At 39.6% G+C, this 20,327-nt stretch overlaps 1 protein-coding gene across 2 annotated transcripts in view; it reads right to left on the bottom strand.

Annotated features, from left to right (window-relative positions):
- Positions 1–3,772: 3,772 nt before the first annotated feature.
- Positions 3,773–20,327, bottom strand: part of STX7 (syntaxin 7) — a 32,623-nt gene continuing 16,068 nt past the window's right edge. The window contains exons 3-10 of one of the 2 annotated variants that reach the window (XM_082047367.1): positions 15,564–15,633; positions 13,588–13,678; positions 11,771–11,908; positions 10,996–11,048; positions 10,151–10,241; positions 8,774–8,846; positions 7,709–7,791; positions 3,773–5,174 (exon numbers count right to left, since the gene is read on the bottom strand). In XM_082047367.1, the coding sequence (XP_081903493.1) occupies positions 5,082–5,174; positions 7,709–7,791; positions 8,774–8,846; positions 10,151–10,241; positions 10,996–11,048; positions 11,771–11,908; positions 13,588–13,678; positions 15,564–15,633 (692 nt within the window). In that variant the 3' untranslated portion in view covers positions 3,773–5,081. The remainder of the gene's footprint in view (positions 5,175–7,708; positions 7,792–8,773; positions 8,847–10,150; positions 10,242–10,995; positions 11,049–11,770; positions 11,909–13,587; positions 13,679–15,563; positions 15,634–20,327) is intronic. The other variant, XM_082047368.1, reaches the window with a different exon arrangement.

The raw sequence follows: 20,327 nt of genomic DNA, 5'->3' as shown, positions 1-20,327 counted from the left end.
TGTGTTGTGGACTGAGGCACGACATAATTAATGAGCAGATGCTTATAGTATTTCTTCTTCAGAATGTTCTTGCAAATATCAAAAAGTGCAACGCATTCCCTTACCTTGAGTATGCACACCTTTCGAAAATGAACATTTTGATACTTTTTCTGGTAATTTCTGGGTTTGTAGTGTTCCTTGCTGCTGTGCAAGCACTTGGCTTCCTTTATCATTGAATATGTTCAGGACAGATAAAGAACAAAACAAACACCCTGTTACCTGCATTCTTAAGGTACAGAAACTTCTGCAGCTTCAGGAGAACCATCAGAGACATGTACAAAGGCAAAAAAACCTGAAAGCTGATTGCTTTCAGATATATATTCTTGCAACTCTGTGTTGCTGTAGCATCTAGGATGGCTCTGCAGGTGGGCACCTCATCAGAGAACAATTATTCCTCACTTCCCAACAGCTTCCGGTGAGAGATTTGGACTTAATTGCAACCTGAAAAGGAAAACTGTGTGCTATGCACTTAAGCACCACTTTGCACCGTAGGTATCATAAGAAACAGAAAGTCATAAAATGTTGATATCCAGCAGCAAGGAGATCTCTGCTCTTTCCTTTCCAACAGTGTGCCCTGGCAGCCAAGAGGGCCAGCCGTGTCCTGGGGTGCATCAAGCACAGCATTGACAGCCGGGCAAGAGGGGTGATTGTCCCGCTCTGCTCTGCACTGGTGCAGCCTCACCTGGAGCTCCGTGTGCAGCTCTGGCCCCACAGGATACAAAAGATATTAAGCTACTAGAGAGTGTCCAGAAGAGGGCTAGGAAGTTGGTGAAGGGTTTGGAGGGGAAGCCGTATGAGGAGCAGCCTGAGTCACTTGGTTTGTTCAGCCTGGAGGAGACTAATAGGAGATCTCATAATGGTCTACAGCTTCCTCACAAGGGGAGGAGGAAGGACAAGTGCCAAACTCTCCTCTTTAGTGAGCAATGACAGAACCTGAGGGAACAGCAGGAAGATGTGCCAGCGGAGGTTTAGGTTGGACATTAGGAAAAGGTTCTTCCCCCAGAGGGTGGTGGAGCACTGGAACAGGCTCCCCAGGGAGGTGTCATGGCCCCAAGCCTGACAATGTGGGTCCCTTCCAGCTCAGAACGTTCTATGATTCTCTCTCACTAACCTGCTGCTCCTGAAAGCATCAAATAGGTTCAACTAGAAATAAACAAAAGCAAAGTGAGTCATCTCTTCCAACAGTCTTCGAAACATCCCAAACTGATGATCAGCTACAAGGGTGTTTGATCTTTCCAACTTTATTAACAGATTATGTCATTACCTCCCTTCCTCCCCACCTTTTGACCCCTTACTTCCCAATATATTTTTTTTTTTTCATGGTTTTGAACTACTTTTGATGCCCCAAATCTAGCCCATACTTCTGACTTCAAACATATTTGCTGACTGTATGTACACAGTGTGTGTGACTTAAGAAGGGTCTCAGGTATGTAGTTTGGGGATATTGTATATCCTGCTGATTACCGAGAACAATTTCCAAAGGGGGAGGTGCAGGGGAAAAAAAAAAAAAAAGGCCTTTACAAAGCTGCCTGCCCCTGTGATTTGCAGTTCTTTGAAAAAGCAAGAAGGAACAGAAAAAGCACCCCTGGTGTGTGTGGTTAAGATAACTACAAAGGAACTATTCTTAGCAGGTTTCTTCAGTAAAATGAAGGGTGCTTTGACTGCATTTTTGGCCTTGCTAATCTGACAGATATTGATGGATAACTTGGAACAGCCAAAATCTTTGTTCTAAAAACATCGACTTGTATATGTTACATCCAGATGTTCTACTGGGTTTCTAATAGATATCAAAGCTTTCTTTAAATACTTGGAAACTGTATTTTATATGTTTAAGCACGCATGCAGAGGAGGGAAAGATAGAAAGAGAGGAGCTCCATTAAGAGCAGCTTAAAAAGGAGTATTTATGTCCCTCTTTGTGGACACTCTAAATATAAAAAAGTTCAACAGTTTGTTTCTGCCTAATCAAGTTTGAAAATTAATAGCACCAAGATTCTTAATGAGCAATTAGGACCTTGCAGGCTGCTCTCTCCAACAGGTCCAGGAGCTTGTGTGTAAACACTCCAGCCCTGATTGCCCCGCCACCCCCTGCCCCACAGCCGGCTACCTGGGCTGCTGGAACCAGCCAGCCCCATCTGGTTGCCCAGGTGGGGACATCCCCATGACTTCTGCCAGCTGGCCCTTCAACTCTTCCAGAGGTAAAGGGCTCCAACATCCCCCTTCCACTGGGATTCCAGAAAGGAAGAAATCTTTTGTTTGAGGGGAGGCACCCCCACCCCGTAAGCAGTGTTTATGAGTAGGAGATCATGAATGAGAACACAAGCAACGCTGACACCGTGGCTCTCAGCAGCGCTCTTCTCCCTGACAGTGCCCAAACCACCACCACGAGCAGCTGAATGGATAGTGCACATGAGTGTTTAAAAAGAAAGAGCTGATCACATGTGGGAAATAAAGACATGCAGACAAATCAGACACAGAAGAACAAGAACAGATGCAGCAAGTTGCAGCAGTGCTTTGGGAAATGCAGTGCTGTGCAACTTGCATAATTCCTAAATCACTAGAAATTGCTGCCCCACCCTGATTCTCACAAGCTCCTGATGGTTGAAGCTGTATGTACTGGCTATGCTGCTTTGCAGTCACTGCTGGAGAAACTCAATAAGGAAGGTACTGATCCCTTTAATGGGTAAATAGGCAATCATAAAATGTACCATTTAATCCCAAAATGAGCAATATTCTTCAGCTTAAGCCCTTTCGTAGTAGAAAAACAAACAGGTAAATTGCAATACATACAAAATGCGACAAGTATGAAGCACAAATAGAATTTCTGATCTGTTAGGAGTCAGAGGTGAAGACCTGCTGCTGAAATGCTGCTTTTCCTTCCCAAGCATGTCAATGGAATCAGTCAGTCACTGACAGAAGCAGGTATGAGGTATTGCAACAGAGAAAAGGATCTCCTAGGCAAGTAGGATCAGGCCATTCTTCTGTGCCTGTTTGCAATGGTGTAAGAGTTTGTTAAACATTAAGGCCAGGAAACTTCTAAAGTCAGTTTTAGACAGTTCACTGTCTACTCAGCTAAAATGCAGACTGCTCTTCTCGTTTAGACTAGTGTAGCCTGGAAACAACAAAAAAGGCATTAGCATTACTAGTGCCAGCCTTACCATGGCTGGTGGTAGCCCAGGGCATATCTGATAGTTATTTAAGATGTAAGGAGCCCCAGCCTCACTCACAGCACAAAGGCAGCCACAGGAACACTGTCGCTAGGATCTCAACACACAAGAGTTCACACTGCAACTTCCATGAAAAGTAAACTCCTCTTTTAATCTCAGTGGTGTTTTCCACATTACATGGAATATAATCATGCAGCTCCACCGGACTTATTTTTCCTCCATTGCTTTTGAGAATCCAAATGAAGCAGCACAAGCCTCCTTCCTGCATCATGGATTCCCATCCCTTAAAAGTTTCACGCTATGCTGAAGGAGAGCCAGTACCAGCCCCGACTCAGCACCCGCCATCAGCAGCAACACCGAGCAAAGCCGCCTGTCCTCCCGAGACTGGGCTCACACAGGTGGGAATGCAAAACCCAGGGGCAGTTTCATTTAAAATATGAAGCACGGCATAGGAACAGATACTCAGAAATTCAGAGAAGCTTAAATCATTCACATAAAGACGAAGACAACAGCTGTACTGGTAAAGACCCATCCTTGGAAAAAAGGAACTGCTAGAAGAAAATATACTCTTTAAAAGACCTTTATTTTGGTTGCATGGTTACAATTCTGGAGTCCATAGATGCTTACAGTTAGGTTGTTCCCAAATAATGTTTCACAGCTCACCGTGTAAACAGTGCATTCTCTATCAGTCTAGTGTACAAGAAATTTATAGAATAAAGATTAAGTGACCTTTTAATCTGTACACTTTTCTGATTAGTTCATCAATTAAAAAGGCAACTAGATTAATTGGCAAAAAAAAAAGTGTTGTTACATTTTTAATATATTAGTACAAAATGGCACAAAAGGAAAAAAGTCATTTTAAAGGCTATAAAGCAAACGTCTCAAAAAGTTTGAATCAGTTCAACTGATTGCAACTTAATTTCAAATACCACTGTTGAACTTGCAATTGAACTTGTAATCTTCTTTTCTTCAGCTGTTTGAAAGACCTCACATATAACTTTGGATTTGTTCATGGAAACCGAATCACAGCAGTTTCAGAACAGTGGCATTCAAGTGCAGTTAGGAAGTTGGGAATTTCTATTCTTCCCAGTAAATCTAAGAATTCACAGACTAGAGCTTATTTTCATGTAGCCAAGCTCATCAACACACACTTCAGATGCAAAGATACCGGACATGTGCACATAAAACACAGTATTTCTTAATGCAAGAATTGAAACAAAAAAATCCACATAATTACACCATCCACCCTACCAATCTTTGCAGGAAGCTTCCAGGCATAACCATGTTCAACACCATATAGAGAGATATATGAAGCATCTAAAAGTTTTCAGGCAAACTGAAGGCTTAATTCAAAAGGCTTCAGTTATAAAAGAGAGATCACACCAACTTCAGCAACCTACATTTTATTTTTGAACCACCCATATCAAATGGGCAGGTGAGTGGGATGGAAGGGTGAGAGACAGAAAGACATTTCTAACTTAAAAATAGATTCTGATATATGAATTTGTTGCCTCAAGCAACAATTCAAGAGTTTGTTTTGGCAATATCCCAAAAGATAACCACCCAGCCCTTCAAATCAAGTTATCAGGATTTTGATCAGCACCCCTAAATCTTAAGGGGTTTAAATGTGTAAGTTCACGGAACAGTTTATGATGTTGACTCTTTTTCTGGTAAGAACACTCACATCCAAGAGGGCAGGCAGTCATACTGACAGCAGTACTGAGAATGTTACTTCTCAGGTTAAAACAGAAAGTCTTATAAAAAAAAAATGTGATGAAGTACAGAATCATTATTTTACTTAGCATCACAATGAGCAAACCATAACTAGGAATTTCCTTCCATAATTTAAATACCAGTTACAATGCTTTCTCCAGAGACTTATCTTACAGACAACCATATGATGAGTCCAAGAAGCAATACTCCAACAGCAAGTACAATCATGAGGATGCACATCTTCTTTCGGGACCTTTGCTGCCAATAGAGAATAAACCAAGTTGATCAAAAACTGCACCACCACATCAGAAGACTATTCAAATGCTTTTATGGTCCTACTGATCATGTAATCTAACTAAATTGTGTCCTTGCTAACAAGTCATATGAGGTTGTTCAAGACAAAAAAGGAAAGAAAAATAAAAGAGCTAGTGTATCCATGACTTACTTGCATGGATATATCATTCAACAGAATTATTTCAGTGGTATTTTCTGGTACACGTAATAAGTAACTTAATGAATTGATATAATCAGAACACTGAGGGAAAGAAAACGTGAGAGAGCAGGTGACCACATACAACAGAAAATGGACAAACAACCTGCATAGTAGAGGAGGCAGAAATAGTCTGCTAGAAAAGAAAAAATATTTAAAGACTATTAATGTATATACAGAAGGGGACAGAGGACTGCAATTTTAGACTTCTGGAAGATTGATTTTGCATTTATTCACAGAGTTATTTTCAAGTTGTTTTTGCGAAGTTTCTTAGGTACATCTTTCTCCTAGGTGGGAAAAAAAAAAAAAAAAAAAAAGGAAAAAAAAGAGAAGGAAGTAAAAATAAGAGACCTGAGAAGAGACCTGAGTAGACAGTTATATAGATGTCACTACAATAAAGTGTAAGTCATGAGAATGTCCTTCACAACAGGAAAAGAAATTACCAGTGGGTTTCACAGGCTTTTGCTGATAGCCAAGTCATAGTAACACTCAGATCTTGGGATTCTAGGCCACAGCTCCAGAAGCAAAGCCAGGCTTTGCTCTCTTGGCAGAGGTTCTTCTGCCGTGGTGATTTTGGTTTTCCCCCTGCCCTGAAGAACTACATCTGTGTCAGTTCTTCAGTGGAGCTGCCAGTTCCCTGCCCAGTACCACCCAGACTATCAAGTTTCTTAACAGTTTTCTTCTAGTTTTACTATCTTGCTGCTACTTTTCCCATGGTCAGCCTAAGATTTCTTCATTTCATCATTTTACTTGCTCACACTCAATCCATTTGCTGGAGCACCTTCCTTTTTTTAAACTGTGGCCATGTGCATTTTCATCCTGGAGACCAACTCTTGCCAACACTGCAGTGAAGCCAAACATTTCCCCTGTAACACTGCTAAAGCAAGGTAGTAGACTAAAGACATGGAGATCCTATTTCCTCCTACATTTGATCATCTTTTCTGCAAGTGCTAAAGCAGCAGTGGTAAAGGTGAAAAGAAAGGAGAGGAGCCTATCTTTGCCCAAACAGATCTGCACCCATGGCAGATTGTCTCACACACTTGGTCTCACCACAAACAGGAGCTGTGAAGGTGCCAACCATGCACAGCCTCATTCCTGCCACCACGCCTGGACGTCTAACATTTCCTTGAGGGAGCCAGGGCATGCAGATGTAATAGCTGCCGAAATTAAAAGTCTGCTGGAAGTGGAAACAATTTTTCAGCATCTTAGAACACAGATGAATTTTCAAGCAAAGGAAAGTTCAAATTCGAAGCAAACTACACAATCCTTTCAAACACGGTCCAGCTCTGATGAATGTTTGGTCTCTGCTGCAAGACCCACCAAACAAAAGCTTGTCAAGTGTCAAAACCTTCCTCTGAGATCAGAAGACATTCATCCTTTCCTCCTCAAGATAAAATGTAAAGTTTTAAATTTTAAATTTCAACCAGAAACCTTCCACAGAAAACTTTGTCTGTTACTATTTTTTTCCTGAACTTTCTCACTATCAAAATAGGACACATGAACCACATTTGGTGTGCCAGTTAGTGCCACCTAGAATACAGTTCAAAGATGCTTCCACCCCTTTCATTCTCCCACTTCTGAAATCATCAGGCAGTCCTTCAGACATTTTGTCATTGATTTACTTTCCTGGCTACTACTAACACACATAAGAGGATTAAAAAAATAAAAAAGCCTAAGGACTGACTCTGACTTAAGAGGGAAGATTTATTACTAATAAGATTATTTCTAACAAGTTCCAAAAATGTTATAAAGAGGCAGCATTTAAAGGTATTTAAAAGGCTTTTCAAAAAGTTTGAGAGTTTGAAATACGTTTTTAGCATCAGGGTAGCAATTAACAGAAGCCGGATATATAGAGCTGGGAGAAGATTTTAGACAGCAAAAATTGTTGCTAACTGGCAGCATCTTCAGAAGACTTCCCTGCCTATCTTCCCTACTCTTTCAATGACCTTTAGCAGTTTGCTCTCAATAGACAAGAAACTTCGACTTCCAGAGTTGTAAAAGGAGGGGTTTTGTTGTTTGTTGGGTTTTTTGTTTGTTTTGTTTTGTTTTTTATAAAGGCATAACACTCCCAGTGCTCTGGAAGAGCCTGGCTAATTTTACAGGAAACCCAAAGCTTGCAGAGGTCACTGGCTTTTGTTTCATGGTCACCTAGAAATACCATAGTGGTCTAACATAAACCTCTAACTACATCTCCAAGCCTTGAGGAAATGGATAAGCAAAATTTGAGCTGCATAAGAAAGTGGAAGTCGGGACTAGTGAGACAGAAGAGTTACACACAGCTGGCAGTCGGCATTGACATTACCTGGTAGTTTGCTGCTCTTGACAGCTGCTGGTTTGCTTGCTGCACATGTACTTCTGCATTTTCCACATTGGCTTCTATGCTGTCTTTATTTTAAAATAAAAGATTTCAAATTTTGATTAGTCATACCCCAGCCAAAGGTCTGGAATGTTGAAATACACTTAAGAACACATGTAATAACTGCCTCAATACCCAAAGTTTTATACCTTTCTCATGGAAGTCTAACCCATCCTATACTTGCGCCTGAGTTCTTTTCTGAACCAGCCAAGCAATGAGCAGCTGAATTCATGTCAGTAACAGCTCCTCTGCCCTAGAAGCAAGGCTGAACCTTAGATATCAACCAGGGTAGAGAGGGTAGAGACCTTTTTTCTTTTTTTTTTTTTTTGGTGTGTGTGTGTGGTGTTGTGTTTGTTTGTTTGCTTGCTTTTACTTGTCCTGCAACTTGCTACTGTCTGTCCTCTGCTCAGATTTAAGAAGTCCCAAGACCTGTGAAATCAGGAGAAACAGACACACAAAACACCCCAAGAGGCACGTGTCTGGTTTGGTATTCTATCATACTGACACAGAATTATCTGAAATTATCTGAAAAAATATGAACGGATTATGGGCTAAGGTGTTAGAAGAGGTCCTGCAAATATATGCTGGACATATACAACAGCATGACTTAGCATCAGAGTCAGAACATGTATTTTCCAATCACATTTCATTTAAAAAAAACACATGCTTGCATGGAGGGCCAGGCAGAAACCTTTGCTGAATCTGCACACTTATATCACTAGTCAATATAGTAAAAACTGTCAACATTAACTCCAATTTTATAGACAAATAGTTCAAAAAACTACTTTTAAAGACATTTTATACACATTAAAGACTACATAATGTTTTCAACTACATTTTAAACACAATTTGTTATGTATTCACAGTTATATCAGCCACTATACCCATTATTAAGTTGCAGATGATTTGCTCTAGCATTTATATTTGCATTAGAGGAATTTTTCCAGCAAAAGGAAGTTCTACATCACTGCTCTCCAGAGAAACAGAATAAAAAATTTTCATTTGACTTACCTATCACATCACCCTGTTCATGAATCATCATTCCTAGATCTTTAAAAATTTCATTGATGTCCATAATATCTGCCTGCAAGGAAACAAGCATTGCAGTAATTGACATAACATATTCCAGCATCTCTCTGCATTTAGATACAAATAATGCTCCTTCTGTCCCCCAAGTAAGCATCCATGATGCTACACTACAGGATAAAAAAAAACCAACTTGATATGTTTATTTGGAAGGCTTTTTTGACACTATGAGACCAAGTTTATTCTAATCAAACTAACTGAAGAGGACTATGTGAAGTACACTTACCACCACATCACAAACAAGATCTCTCATTGCTGAGGGCTTGTTGGCACACATACTTGTATTAGTTTAACTGAAAGGAAAGGCTTATGCCAATGTTGCTTACAAGGTATCCATTTAAGCCAAATTAAAAAAAGCATGTGCAGAAAGTATTTTGCATTAGTTTTAGTACATCTATGAAATTAGACACACACAATTTTCATAAGCGTCATGCTTTACAGAAATTATCTCTATAATATGGCCAAGCTATTGCACCTGTATTACACTGTCCTATTACTACAGGACACTGTAGATGCCACCTTTCCACCGTGCATATGATCTCTTTGTAACTAATGAGTGACACATATTTAGTTCAATCTACTGCACACTGAAGTATGGGTGGAAAGGGAGAGATTAGTGAAAAAATTATACATAGAATGGGTTTTGCCACATGCATCAGCAAGACTTCCTGACAAACTCCAGTTCCAGCACCTTTCTTGCTGATGGATGTAGAGATGTGGATTCCAGACTGGCTGGAAAAAATCATTTTGTCTTTACAGAACTCTCTCAATGTCAATTTTTTGTGTAGTTTACATCTTGTTTTTAAATGTTTTTAACTTTTTGACAAAGCTTCAATTCCAAAAGTTTGCATGAAACAGAGTATCTGTATTTGCAGAAGCGTTCAAATAAGCTGCTTACAAAATTAAGATGTTGAACAATACATTGTGAATACCTGGGAGGAAAGGTATAATTTTGTTTCATTTACAGTCCCTGTTAAAAAAGGTTATATAACATGACCACTACATTGGAAAAAAATTATTTGTATTTTTTCTTGTAGTCACATGAGTACTTTCTTATTCCATAACTGAACAACTGAAGTTGAACACAGTACCAAAGCATGGCTTTCATACAGTATATTTCTAATGCACGTTTCACATCTAAAGGTAAAATCTGTAGTTTTGAAGAAAAAAAAACAACACAACCCCAAACAAATCCTAACCCCTCAAGATTAATGTCTGCAATTAATGTTCAGGCCACTATAAAATGTTTTTTTCTCTGGAAACATGAAAAGCACATTCTGCTTTAAAACAGCTTGCACTTACCTCAAGCTGCCTAATGGAAGATTCCCTCTCCTCAATAAGACGGAGGTCATCTTCTGTAATTTCTTCATCTTGCACTTGTGCTTGTGGTTGACTATCAAACAACAAAAAAACCCAACACCCAGAATTTAACAGGTGTGATGAGAAGTAACTCAGAAGAATAAAATGACAGTTACGTAGGTAACACATACTTCACATTAGCAGTTAATGAAATATACATTTTTACCCATTTAGCTAACAGGGAAGGTCCAAAAGTCACACTTTCAGTATAGGAAGCTGCTGCTGTAGCAACGTTGCACATCGCATTGAGCTAACCGATTGGATATTCCAAGTATGAATACAAGAGCAAACATTCTCCTGAATTATAAACTGCAGAGTTTATATCCATCTGAGGCAAAAGCGAGCTAGCCAGGAAAACAGAATCTGAGACTGAGAAGCTGTTCTTGGAGAGTATGAAAGCAATGGGAGATCCCAGTAAACATTGGACCCTTATCGCAACATTTTTACTCTGTTCACAGGTTGGACTCTGCTTACCTAAGTTTACCTCAGAAAGCCCAAATATAGACTTAGGGCAGCTCAAGGACATGATTAAAGCTGAAGCATGTGGAAGAAAGAGGGAAATGATATGAACTGCTCCTTTTTCTTCCCACCTATCCCATCAAAGCCTCTTTTCTACATTCACCCTATGGAAGAAAGCTGAACTGAACAATGTATCCCAACTCCCTCAAGAAAAAGGCAATTGGTCAGAGGTGAAAAAAAAAATAATTAAATAAAATCAGCAGCTGGCTTCCCTGGAGGCCATTTATTATTCTTAGCTAGGTTAAGACTTATTAACGAATTCAGCCTACCTGTCCCAAGAGACAAGTGTTCCTTCCTTGTAGCTATCTTCAGGAGCACCACCCTACATGATCAGTATTTAAAAATACAAATTAACCATTATGGTCCCAAAAGAAGCACTGTCAGCATTTCTATAATGAGTCAATATTGCAAGGTTCATAGTAAGCAAACTTCAAACCGAAACATGATTTAACTTGTTCTCATCCTGATTTTCCTTTATGTATAAAGCTGAAACACAAGCAAAAACATTCAGCTTGGTAACTGCTTGCTAAAATTTACAAGTACAGCAATGTGTATTTGGTAGAGTGAAAAGCAAAATTGATATGCTAACAAGGAAACGCTTGACATCTCAGGCTCCTGAGCACTTCTCCACTTTAATATTGCATAGAAATCTGGCAGGTGAGTCTTTCCTATAGGAAAAATCTGCTGATATCCAAAGGCCCAGCAAAAGCAATTCAAAAATCTCCTAAAAATTGCTTTTGCCAGATTACAGCATGAACCCAGGGGCAGTTCATGCCTTTGTGTGAGAAAGGCAAGGACAAAGTAACAGTTCTTGTTTGGGGTTATTACAATGTAATTCAGCCTTTCCTATAATGAGCTGTGCAATTCAGCTATGCATAAAAGTGAGCAAAGAACGCTTATAATTATATACTTATAACCATATAGCACATATTCTGCAGTATCTGGAGTCAGATACGAGCTCTTGTAAGTAGCACCAGGGAGGCAAATTTGACACTGAACACCACATTGTAAACAAAGTATAATGGCACATTTTCTGATACTTACAGATACCCTTGAGCTGGCTCTTACTCTGGCTACAAAGTCTTTTTCTTTCTCAGCAGCTTGCCTTTGGAGTCTTTGGAAATTTGTTAGTGCTGTGGTGAACTCCCCCACAAGACGGTCTTTCTGTATTTTTCTTTGACGCTATAGGGGAAAAAGTTTTACCAAGTCAAATGAGCTCCAGCTTTTCAAGGCTCTGACATTTCCAGGCTGCTCAATGCTAAGGCATATAATAATTTTTTTCTAAATAGGTGTAAGGGAAGGCTGTGTACAAAACCATTTGCAACTGCATGGACAAACTTTCCTTCCCTCTAGGATCACATAACTCTGCACAATTTTAGGCAGTTAAAGAGGAAATGAATGTATTTATTTTCATTTAACAGCTGGAAGTGAGAAATGGGCAGGAACAAGAAAACTTCTAACTTCCTTATTATCTGTTGATTATAAAATCTACTGTTTAAGCAAAGGTGACTGAACGGGGGGGAGGGTGCAGAAAAGAAATAACATGGCACTTCACATGTATTTTACATAAATTCTGGAAATACATATCGAGCTCCATCCAGAAGTGGGTTCACATTCTCCCTTAAGTGCTTAAGAACTGGTACAAAAATATCTGTCCTAACCTTTCAAGCTGCTGCTTTTTTTTTTTTTTTTTTATGTAGGGAAGGGAAGAGGAATAGTGGGCATGCAGGAGAGCCTCTGCCATATTTCCCTAATCCTATCAATCCTTCCTTCCAAATTTCTGAGAGGCTATAATTTACCATTCATCAATCTGTCACTTATGCATCTCATTGGGAGGTACCTTTGAAGAAGATGCTCATGATAAAAGGAGTAAAATTAAACAATAAAACACCTCACTGCCAACTTTTCAGCTCCAAGATAAAGAAATAGATAAACCATTAAAATAAAAAACATACTTTGCCTGAACTAGAGGTTATACACCAAGACCAAGTTTTAACACCCCTGTTAGAAGTTTACAACTCAACAGGATGAGCACACACAAATAATGGCTTGCCATTTGAATTCAGTGTTTCAGGATAATTTGTTTTCCTAAAGCCTCTGTGGTAACCAGCCACAGAGCAGGCACGTTGTTTGAGTGATGATAACCTGAATCCATGTTTCCTGAGCTCCTGTTGCTCTTCCCTTACTTAAGTGACAAATTTCACTAGGATAAGAAACCCCAGGATGGCAGGCAGGAGTGTGCTAATGACAACAGCCACTTCGTGTTACTCCTGACAAGATTTTACACAGACCTGGGAAATAAGCATTTTAAAGACTGCACAAGTTGTTTCAGTAACAGGTCCTGTCCACTCCTCTTAAGAAAGGAAAAGCCTGTGGAAAAGACACAGCACAAATGCTGATCTGAGTGACACAGAACAGACCTAATGTGTGTAATCAAATTATTCAGACAGTGGGTGAACACGTCTGTCCACCTGCCCTGCAAGTAGTTCTGGCAGACAGCTCCTTGACCCTGGACACAGTCAGAGCATCTGTGAAGTCAGACTTAACATCACTGACACAGATTACAAAGTGCACAGAGACCTGAAATCACAGGCACAGCACACTGCCTTGATTCCTACCATGTCAATCAAACTACCTTAATTCCTGATAAACAAAAAAAACCAGCTTCGGAACAAGTCTGGACTGCAACGAAATATTCTTACATTGTAAGTGTCCCTGTTGAGTAAATGTGTTGACTAACTAAACAGCGCTTTGAAAGCCTGGTGAGGAGCACAAAAATAGGCGTGCAGAACTGAAGTCACTCAAACACTCTACATGAGCCAACACGATCATCAAACAAAACACGCTCCTTGGTTTTATACCTGTTCACTTGTTGCAGGCAAAGACCCAAACTCCTTAATGTATTTGTCAGTCTCTTTGGCAAGCTGGTTGGTGTATTGCTGCTTCTGCTGCCTACAACCAAATGCAAAGTTTCATTAGAGACCATTGGGTTACTTTGTTCAAATTCTGCTGATTCTCAGGAAAGCAGCAGTACAAAATGCCTCTCTGAAGTCCATGAAGTCATCTTTATTCTGTTCTTCACTGTGAAGCCATGACAAAAGGCATGACACCATTGATCTCAGGTGGGACAGATGCTGAAGAACATGTGTTCCTCAGTGTGACAGCATTCATTATTCACCTTTCTTTCTTCCCCTGCCACCAAGGTTTCTTCTGTTTTCCTAATGCACAGCAATATGTTTCTAGTTATTACAAATATCTAAACACGCTTTTCATAATCATTTTGAGGTTAACAATAGTTGGAAACATCTGGTCACTTCTGAGTTCAGAAAAAGTGTAGAAAAGACCAAGTTTTTTTCTGTGCGGAAGAACACGCCATGGCTTAAATATAATTCCGATACCATAGTGCATGAAAGGTCAATTCCTGGTAGTTACTGGGAAGCTTATCCAAAGAGATCTATATTCTCCCATGATACAATAGCTGCAAACTTAGTTGAAAGCTTCACTATTTACTAATTACTTTAACAGTGCTTAAAAAAGAGCCTCTTCTTCAACAGCGTTGCACTTTTTTTGGCTTTTTTTCTTTCTGTTTTTTTTTTTTTTTTGGTCTCTTTGATTCTGATATTATCACACACTCATATTTTCCTATTTTTTTTCCTGAAGCAACTCAAACTCTTTACCTGCTTTTGCATTCTCCTCCCCAATGCATATGAAAATATTTTATCTGGAAAGCTATTAGAAAACAATCAACATCAATATTTAAAATAATCAAATGACTCTTCAGACACATATCAACATAAAAGGAAGGGCCAAACATTCAGACAAGTGAAAAATGGACAATGAAAACTCAAGGAAGCTTGCTATATATACTGCCTCCAGAAAGGGACTGGAATGTGTCCTTCACAACAGATTTTGTGAATTTATGCCAAGATCCTGTCTGGTTATTGCATAAAGTGTATATGCTGCTCTTCCCCTATTCAGAGTCACCAGTAGGACATCCACTGTGGATTGTACTTGGCTAATGTTATGGGCCCTGAACTCAGGCTATTATAAAGCAATTTGGCTGTTCACACGAAAGGAAGGTGACACCTTTGGTCCAACACATGCCTGCACCTCCTATTCAATGGTCACAGTGCAGCATTAACCACACTGAGGATGCCAACTCTCTTAGCCACAGGGCTGGCACAACACTCTGCTTATGTGCATTTAGGATCCTAAGATTAATTCACTAAAGGAGTTTAATGGAAAAAAAAAACAAAACAACAAAACATACTGGCTCCTCGGACAGCGCAGAGAAGTGGAGAGCTACTGACTGTCTCTGCTAGTGGCATATTAATGAAAATTCACCTTCATGTGACTGAACTACCACACAGCATCTGCCTTGGAGCCTTATTTCACTTTGGCTATTTTAGTATTTCTGGTATATATTTATTCTGTAATGTTATCCCTTACCGTAGCTTTCATCACCAAAAAGGCAGTCCCCTCTCTCACCCAGTATCACAACTCATAAACCTCTCCCCAGTATATTCATTACCTTGTGAAAATCACACCGACAGATTTGAATTGTTGACTGGAGTGGAGGTGTGCAAATGTTTGTGTTATTACTTTTGGTCCTGCCACTTTCCATTTGCTGACATACAGCATGAGTTTTATAGATTTACTGATACTGCAGGCAATGTACACAGGAAAATCAGCCAACTATAGTTTACAGACTGTGTTTCTCTATACTTTCTTTTCTTGGTGAGATCAAGAACTCTGCCTAACAAAAAAACACCACATCACTTACCAGGAGATTGTTTACAATGCAATGAAATTAAACGTTTTCATGTGAAGTACTCACAGCTGTTGCCTCAACTCAGGTGTGTCTTGCGGTGTTCCAAGCTGATGTAGTATTCTTTGTATTTCGGCAGCTGTTTGTGAAGAGGAAGAGAACTTTCAATGGGACACAGACAACTCTCACTTAATTTTATGCACTTTTACTTGACAATTCTAAAGCCATAAAAGTTGACAGAAACTGGTACTCAAAACTTTTTCAACCTACTACAAAGATTCCGCTGAAGAAGTCCCAGAACATTTAGTGAATGGTTTTTGCCAAGTTGAAGACAAAACTCATGGTTTCTTATTAAGTAAGGTAATGTATTAACGTGTCTAGGTAGAAATTGGCAATTTAAAGATCAGTTAATAGTTTAACTGTAGTAAGTATAAATCAGGCCTTTTAATATTTTTAAAATAAGCAGCACAACTCTGGTTTAATCATATTTTACAAGTCATTTTGGAAAGCCATACAAAAAACTGCCATGACATAGTCATACACAAATATTTCAGAACCAGTGCATTAATGAAAAGACAGCAACAAAGCATTCGTGGGCTTACAGTACATTAAAAAAAAAAAAAAAAAAAAAAGTCAGATGTCCAGATTTTAATTGTAATTTTGAGATCTTCACATTTTTAAATGTAGGATATAAACCACCAGTGGTTTTTTAAGTGTGTGTAATAAAATCTACTAGTTTTTAACTGCAAAATGTGACACATCATCTGAGCCTTATTTTCAGCTTAATATGTTTTACTGTCACATGAGAAAGCAAGGAGAAAAATGGACAGACACTGCAAAATTAATATCCTAAATGTGCTTTATCTCAGCTTAACACCCTCACATCTCCTAAAATGAAAGCATACATATGCAAAATAACTTATTTTTGCTTGACCTCAGCTAGCAGTAGACTTGTCCCTGTATTCTGTGGCCCTCTCCAGGCAAACTGGTGTACCACACAGTCAGCAGAAAATACAATGGTATGATAGTATGTGGGATACTTGCTTTAGTAGCACACCTTTTTCTTTTTTTTTTTTCCTAAATATAGTTAAAATTGCAGCAAATGGCATCTCTAAGTAGTGAATAAACACATTAAAAAAAAAAAAAAAAAAGTTATTTTTCCATATTTACCATGGAAGAGATCTGCAACAGACAGAACTTCAGTTACAAGGAGAAAGTTACATGTGACTTTTGTTAAGCAATTAGATAAAACTGGAATTCCTGAGAACACTTTTAGTAACTATAGTAATTTGAATCTTTGTTTCATAGCAAGTTCCCAGTGAATTAGATTATATTGGATTTTCTACACTGCTTTACATAATGTCCCCATGTCAACAACTGCTATAGCAAACTCCTGCTGTGTACACAGAGGTAATGAAGATATCAAAAACTTAGTACCTAAGTTTCGCATGAGGTAATAATCAAACCCTTTAAAGCAGAAATCTTTGGAGGGATTGAGCGTACATAAGCTACTGTAAGAATTATTGAGGTGAACAGCAGTATAAGATGGGTTTCACACAACTTCTATTTTAATTTTGCTGAAAATCAGCAAAACATGAGTGAAAATGTTTGAATTTTACCTACGGTCACCAGCTGCTGCCGAGCACCAGCCCTTCCCTGCCTGCGGGGATTCTCTCACCTGCTGGGGCCAGGAGCCCCAACACATCCCAATAAATACCCACTCTGGGTCATTAAGCCTTCTTTTTATGTTTGGTATAATGCATTGTTTTAAAACAAACAAAAAGGCAACTGTCTGGTGTTACCTTTGGAATTCAACAGTGTGAAGGTTTAATATATGTGAAACCAAATACAAATTAACCCGAAGTTTTGTTTGTTCAAAGACAGGCTCCCCTCTGATTCAGAGACAAGATGCTCAGTTATTCTGCTTTTGTTTTTACAGGGAGAAAAACAGAACAAAACCAACTACAGGCACTCTGTTAACAGCGAGTTTGCAGACAGAAAAAGGACCGGTGTGTCCTACCGCCACCTAGAGATACATTGTTTAACTGCAAATTAAGAAAATAAGGTTTGTGTTTTAAATAAAGGCTCTCACATGAAAAACTCTCTAAAGCAAAGCCTATACTTAAAATATTTGCATTCTAAGTTAATTAGATTTTCATCCTGCTTCTAAACCTGAACACAAGTAGATAGTTGAGGGGAAATTAAAAGCCAGAACAGAGTAGTTGGTCAGCTATTCAAATCCAGGCAAAAGGAAGTTCATCCCAGTTTAACTCTTGTGATTCAATAATTCAGCACAAAATTAAAACAACTTTTACCAAGAAGTCTGTAAGTATGCATCAAAATTGCCAAGTGGTAATGGGTTTTCAAACCTCAAGGGGAAAAAAAATAAAGAAACAAACAAACAAGAACTGAACTGTCACAAATTTTCCTGTAATTTAGCATTTTGCACCTTAAGCTTTCACAATAAGGATATTATTTAGAAAGAAATAGCATTTATCTTTTCAGGGTTTTTTTGTTCATGCATTGCTTATTCAAGTCAGCAAACAGAAAAAAGGCAGAGCAGTAAATGTAAATTTTTGCCAATGGTCTTCAGCAGCACTCCTGAAGCTGTCTTCATAAAAAAAAAAAAAACAAAAAACACAACAGCCAAACAAACAAACAAAATCAAGTTGGTAGGACCAGTATAACACAGAAAGCAGAGAGGCTGACATTCCCGAAATTTTGATTTACGGTACATATCAACCAGTTGATGAGTTAAAGAAATCCATCCTTTGTGCTCCTTCATATTAATATAAACAAGTTAGAGTGCATACCAGCTAAAAAAAATATTTCTTATACAGCCTAGTAATTAATTTGGCTTTTTGTTTTGTTTCATGGGGTTTTTTCATTGTTTTGTTCATTTTTCAGATTTCTTACTGTAGCTACTACTCGTTCAAATATTTTATATGATAATATACAAATAATAACAAAACTACCTAAACCACAGGCATTTGTCCAGACTCACAAACTCATACAGCTTCATTGATAAAAAGAAAATTTAAAATAGGCTTTAAGACATTATCACTTGGATCACAGAGGTGCAGCGTCTTGTTGCCTCACATTTACACATAGAGACATTACAGAATTTGATTCAAAGCAAGAACTGGCTTTGAAACTTCTGAGACAGAAGTCAATATCCCTTCCTTTGCTCGAAGGAAAAGCAGGGTAGCCTTAGCCTCTCCTCCTGAAGGCAAGACTGTAGAAACATCTCTGCTGGCTCCCTCCACTGCCACATTTGGGAAACAAGCAGGGAGAGGATCTTGGCACTGAAGAGGGAGAGCAAAGCCACTGGAAACCTGGGATTACTTTTCATAAAACAGAGGTCCCTAAATTCCTGGCTTCACTGCTGATGGTGGTATTTAGAAGGGCACTGCCTCCCTCATTTAACCAGCCTTTCACCTCTGTGCGGGGGGTTCAGGTTGGCACATACAGGTACCTGGCACATGCTTTTGTGCCTCTCAATCCATCAGTAACACTCAAATGTCCCAGAGAGCCAAAGGCATAGGCCCAGCTCACAAAGTCCTAGCTCTGCAGTGCCAACATACTGGTAACAGTCAGGGACCAAAGATCAGAGCAGTTTTGATAGGTTCCTAGGTTACCTCACCCTTTATCGTTTTTCCTTCCCCACTTCCCCGTTCTTCCAGCTTCCCAAGGAGCTCTGAAAGATCAGAGTTAACACAACTACCAGAAGTCTCTCCTGTTCTTCTGGGCATCACCAATTCTGTAAAAGAGCCTGACTGGATCTTGTGTACAATTTTAATCTATTTCAGTGCAAAGTCTCACACTTTAGCTCAGCTTCCTCGAGTACGTACAGCTAGCAGCTGGACTTTGCTCAGGAGCTGCAGAAGAGCACACACAGTGTGCACACAGGCATTCTTCACAGAAGTCACTGGAATACGTCAACAGCCTCCATCAGAGGTGTGCCAGCTCCTGCAGCCACTTCACAGAATCATAGAATCACAGAATGTTAGGGATTAGAAGGGACCTCAAAAGATCATCTAGTCCAATCCCCCTGCCGGAGCAGGAACACCTAGATGAGGCTACACAGGAATGTCTCCGGAGAAGGAGACTCCACAGCCCCCCTGGGCAGCCTATTCCAGTGTTCTGTCACCCTCACTGTGCAGAAGTTTCTTCTCAGATTTAAATGGAACCTCCTGTGCTCTAGTTTCCACCCATTGCCCCTTGTCCAACCATTGGTTGTCACCGAGAAGAACCTGTCTCCATCCTCGTGACACTCACCCTTTACACATTTATGAACATTAATGAGGTCACCCCTCAGTCTCCTCTTCTCCAAGCTAAAGAGACCCAGCCCCCTCAGCCTTTTCTCATAAGGGAGATACTCCACTCCCTTAATCATCTTTGTGGCTCTGTGCTGGACTCTCACTTCTACAGTGAAGATCAGGGTAGGTGTTGCATATAATGAAAATCAACACCTCTTTCATGGCTCATACTGCAACCCTGCCAGAGCAGCACCTGGCCAGCTGTGGTCTGTCAGTGAGCCACCGCAGGAGGCCAGTCCCCGTCGGGAGCTGGGCAGTGCAGTCCCCCGGTGGGAAGCTGGGTGTGCGATACCATGCAAGCAAAATGCATTTTCTCCAAGCAATCACTGTCTCATGTGCAAAAGAATCTCACTTATTCCTCCTGAAAATGAGTTTTGTATTAGAAAGAAGCAACACACTATTAGTAAGAAGACTTTTCACTTTTTTGCAGCATTCCTTATCTCTCTCTCATAATACATAACTATCAGCTGATGAAAGCTACTCGGCTACTCTCAGACCAGTCACATGCTCAGGA

This window comes from Streptopelia decaocto (assembly GCF_964273445.1).
Source record: "Streptopelia decaocto genome assembly, chromosome: 3".
Lineage (NCBI taxonomy): Eukaryota > Metazoa > Chordata > Aves > Columbiformes > Columbidae > Streptopelia > Streptopelia decaocto.
Note: the sequence above shows the minus strand (reverse complement) of the source record. Positions and strands in the feature narration are given on the sequence as shown.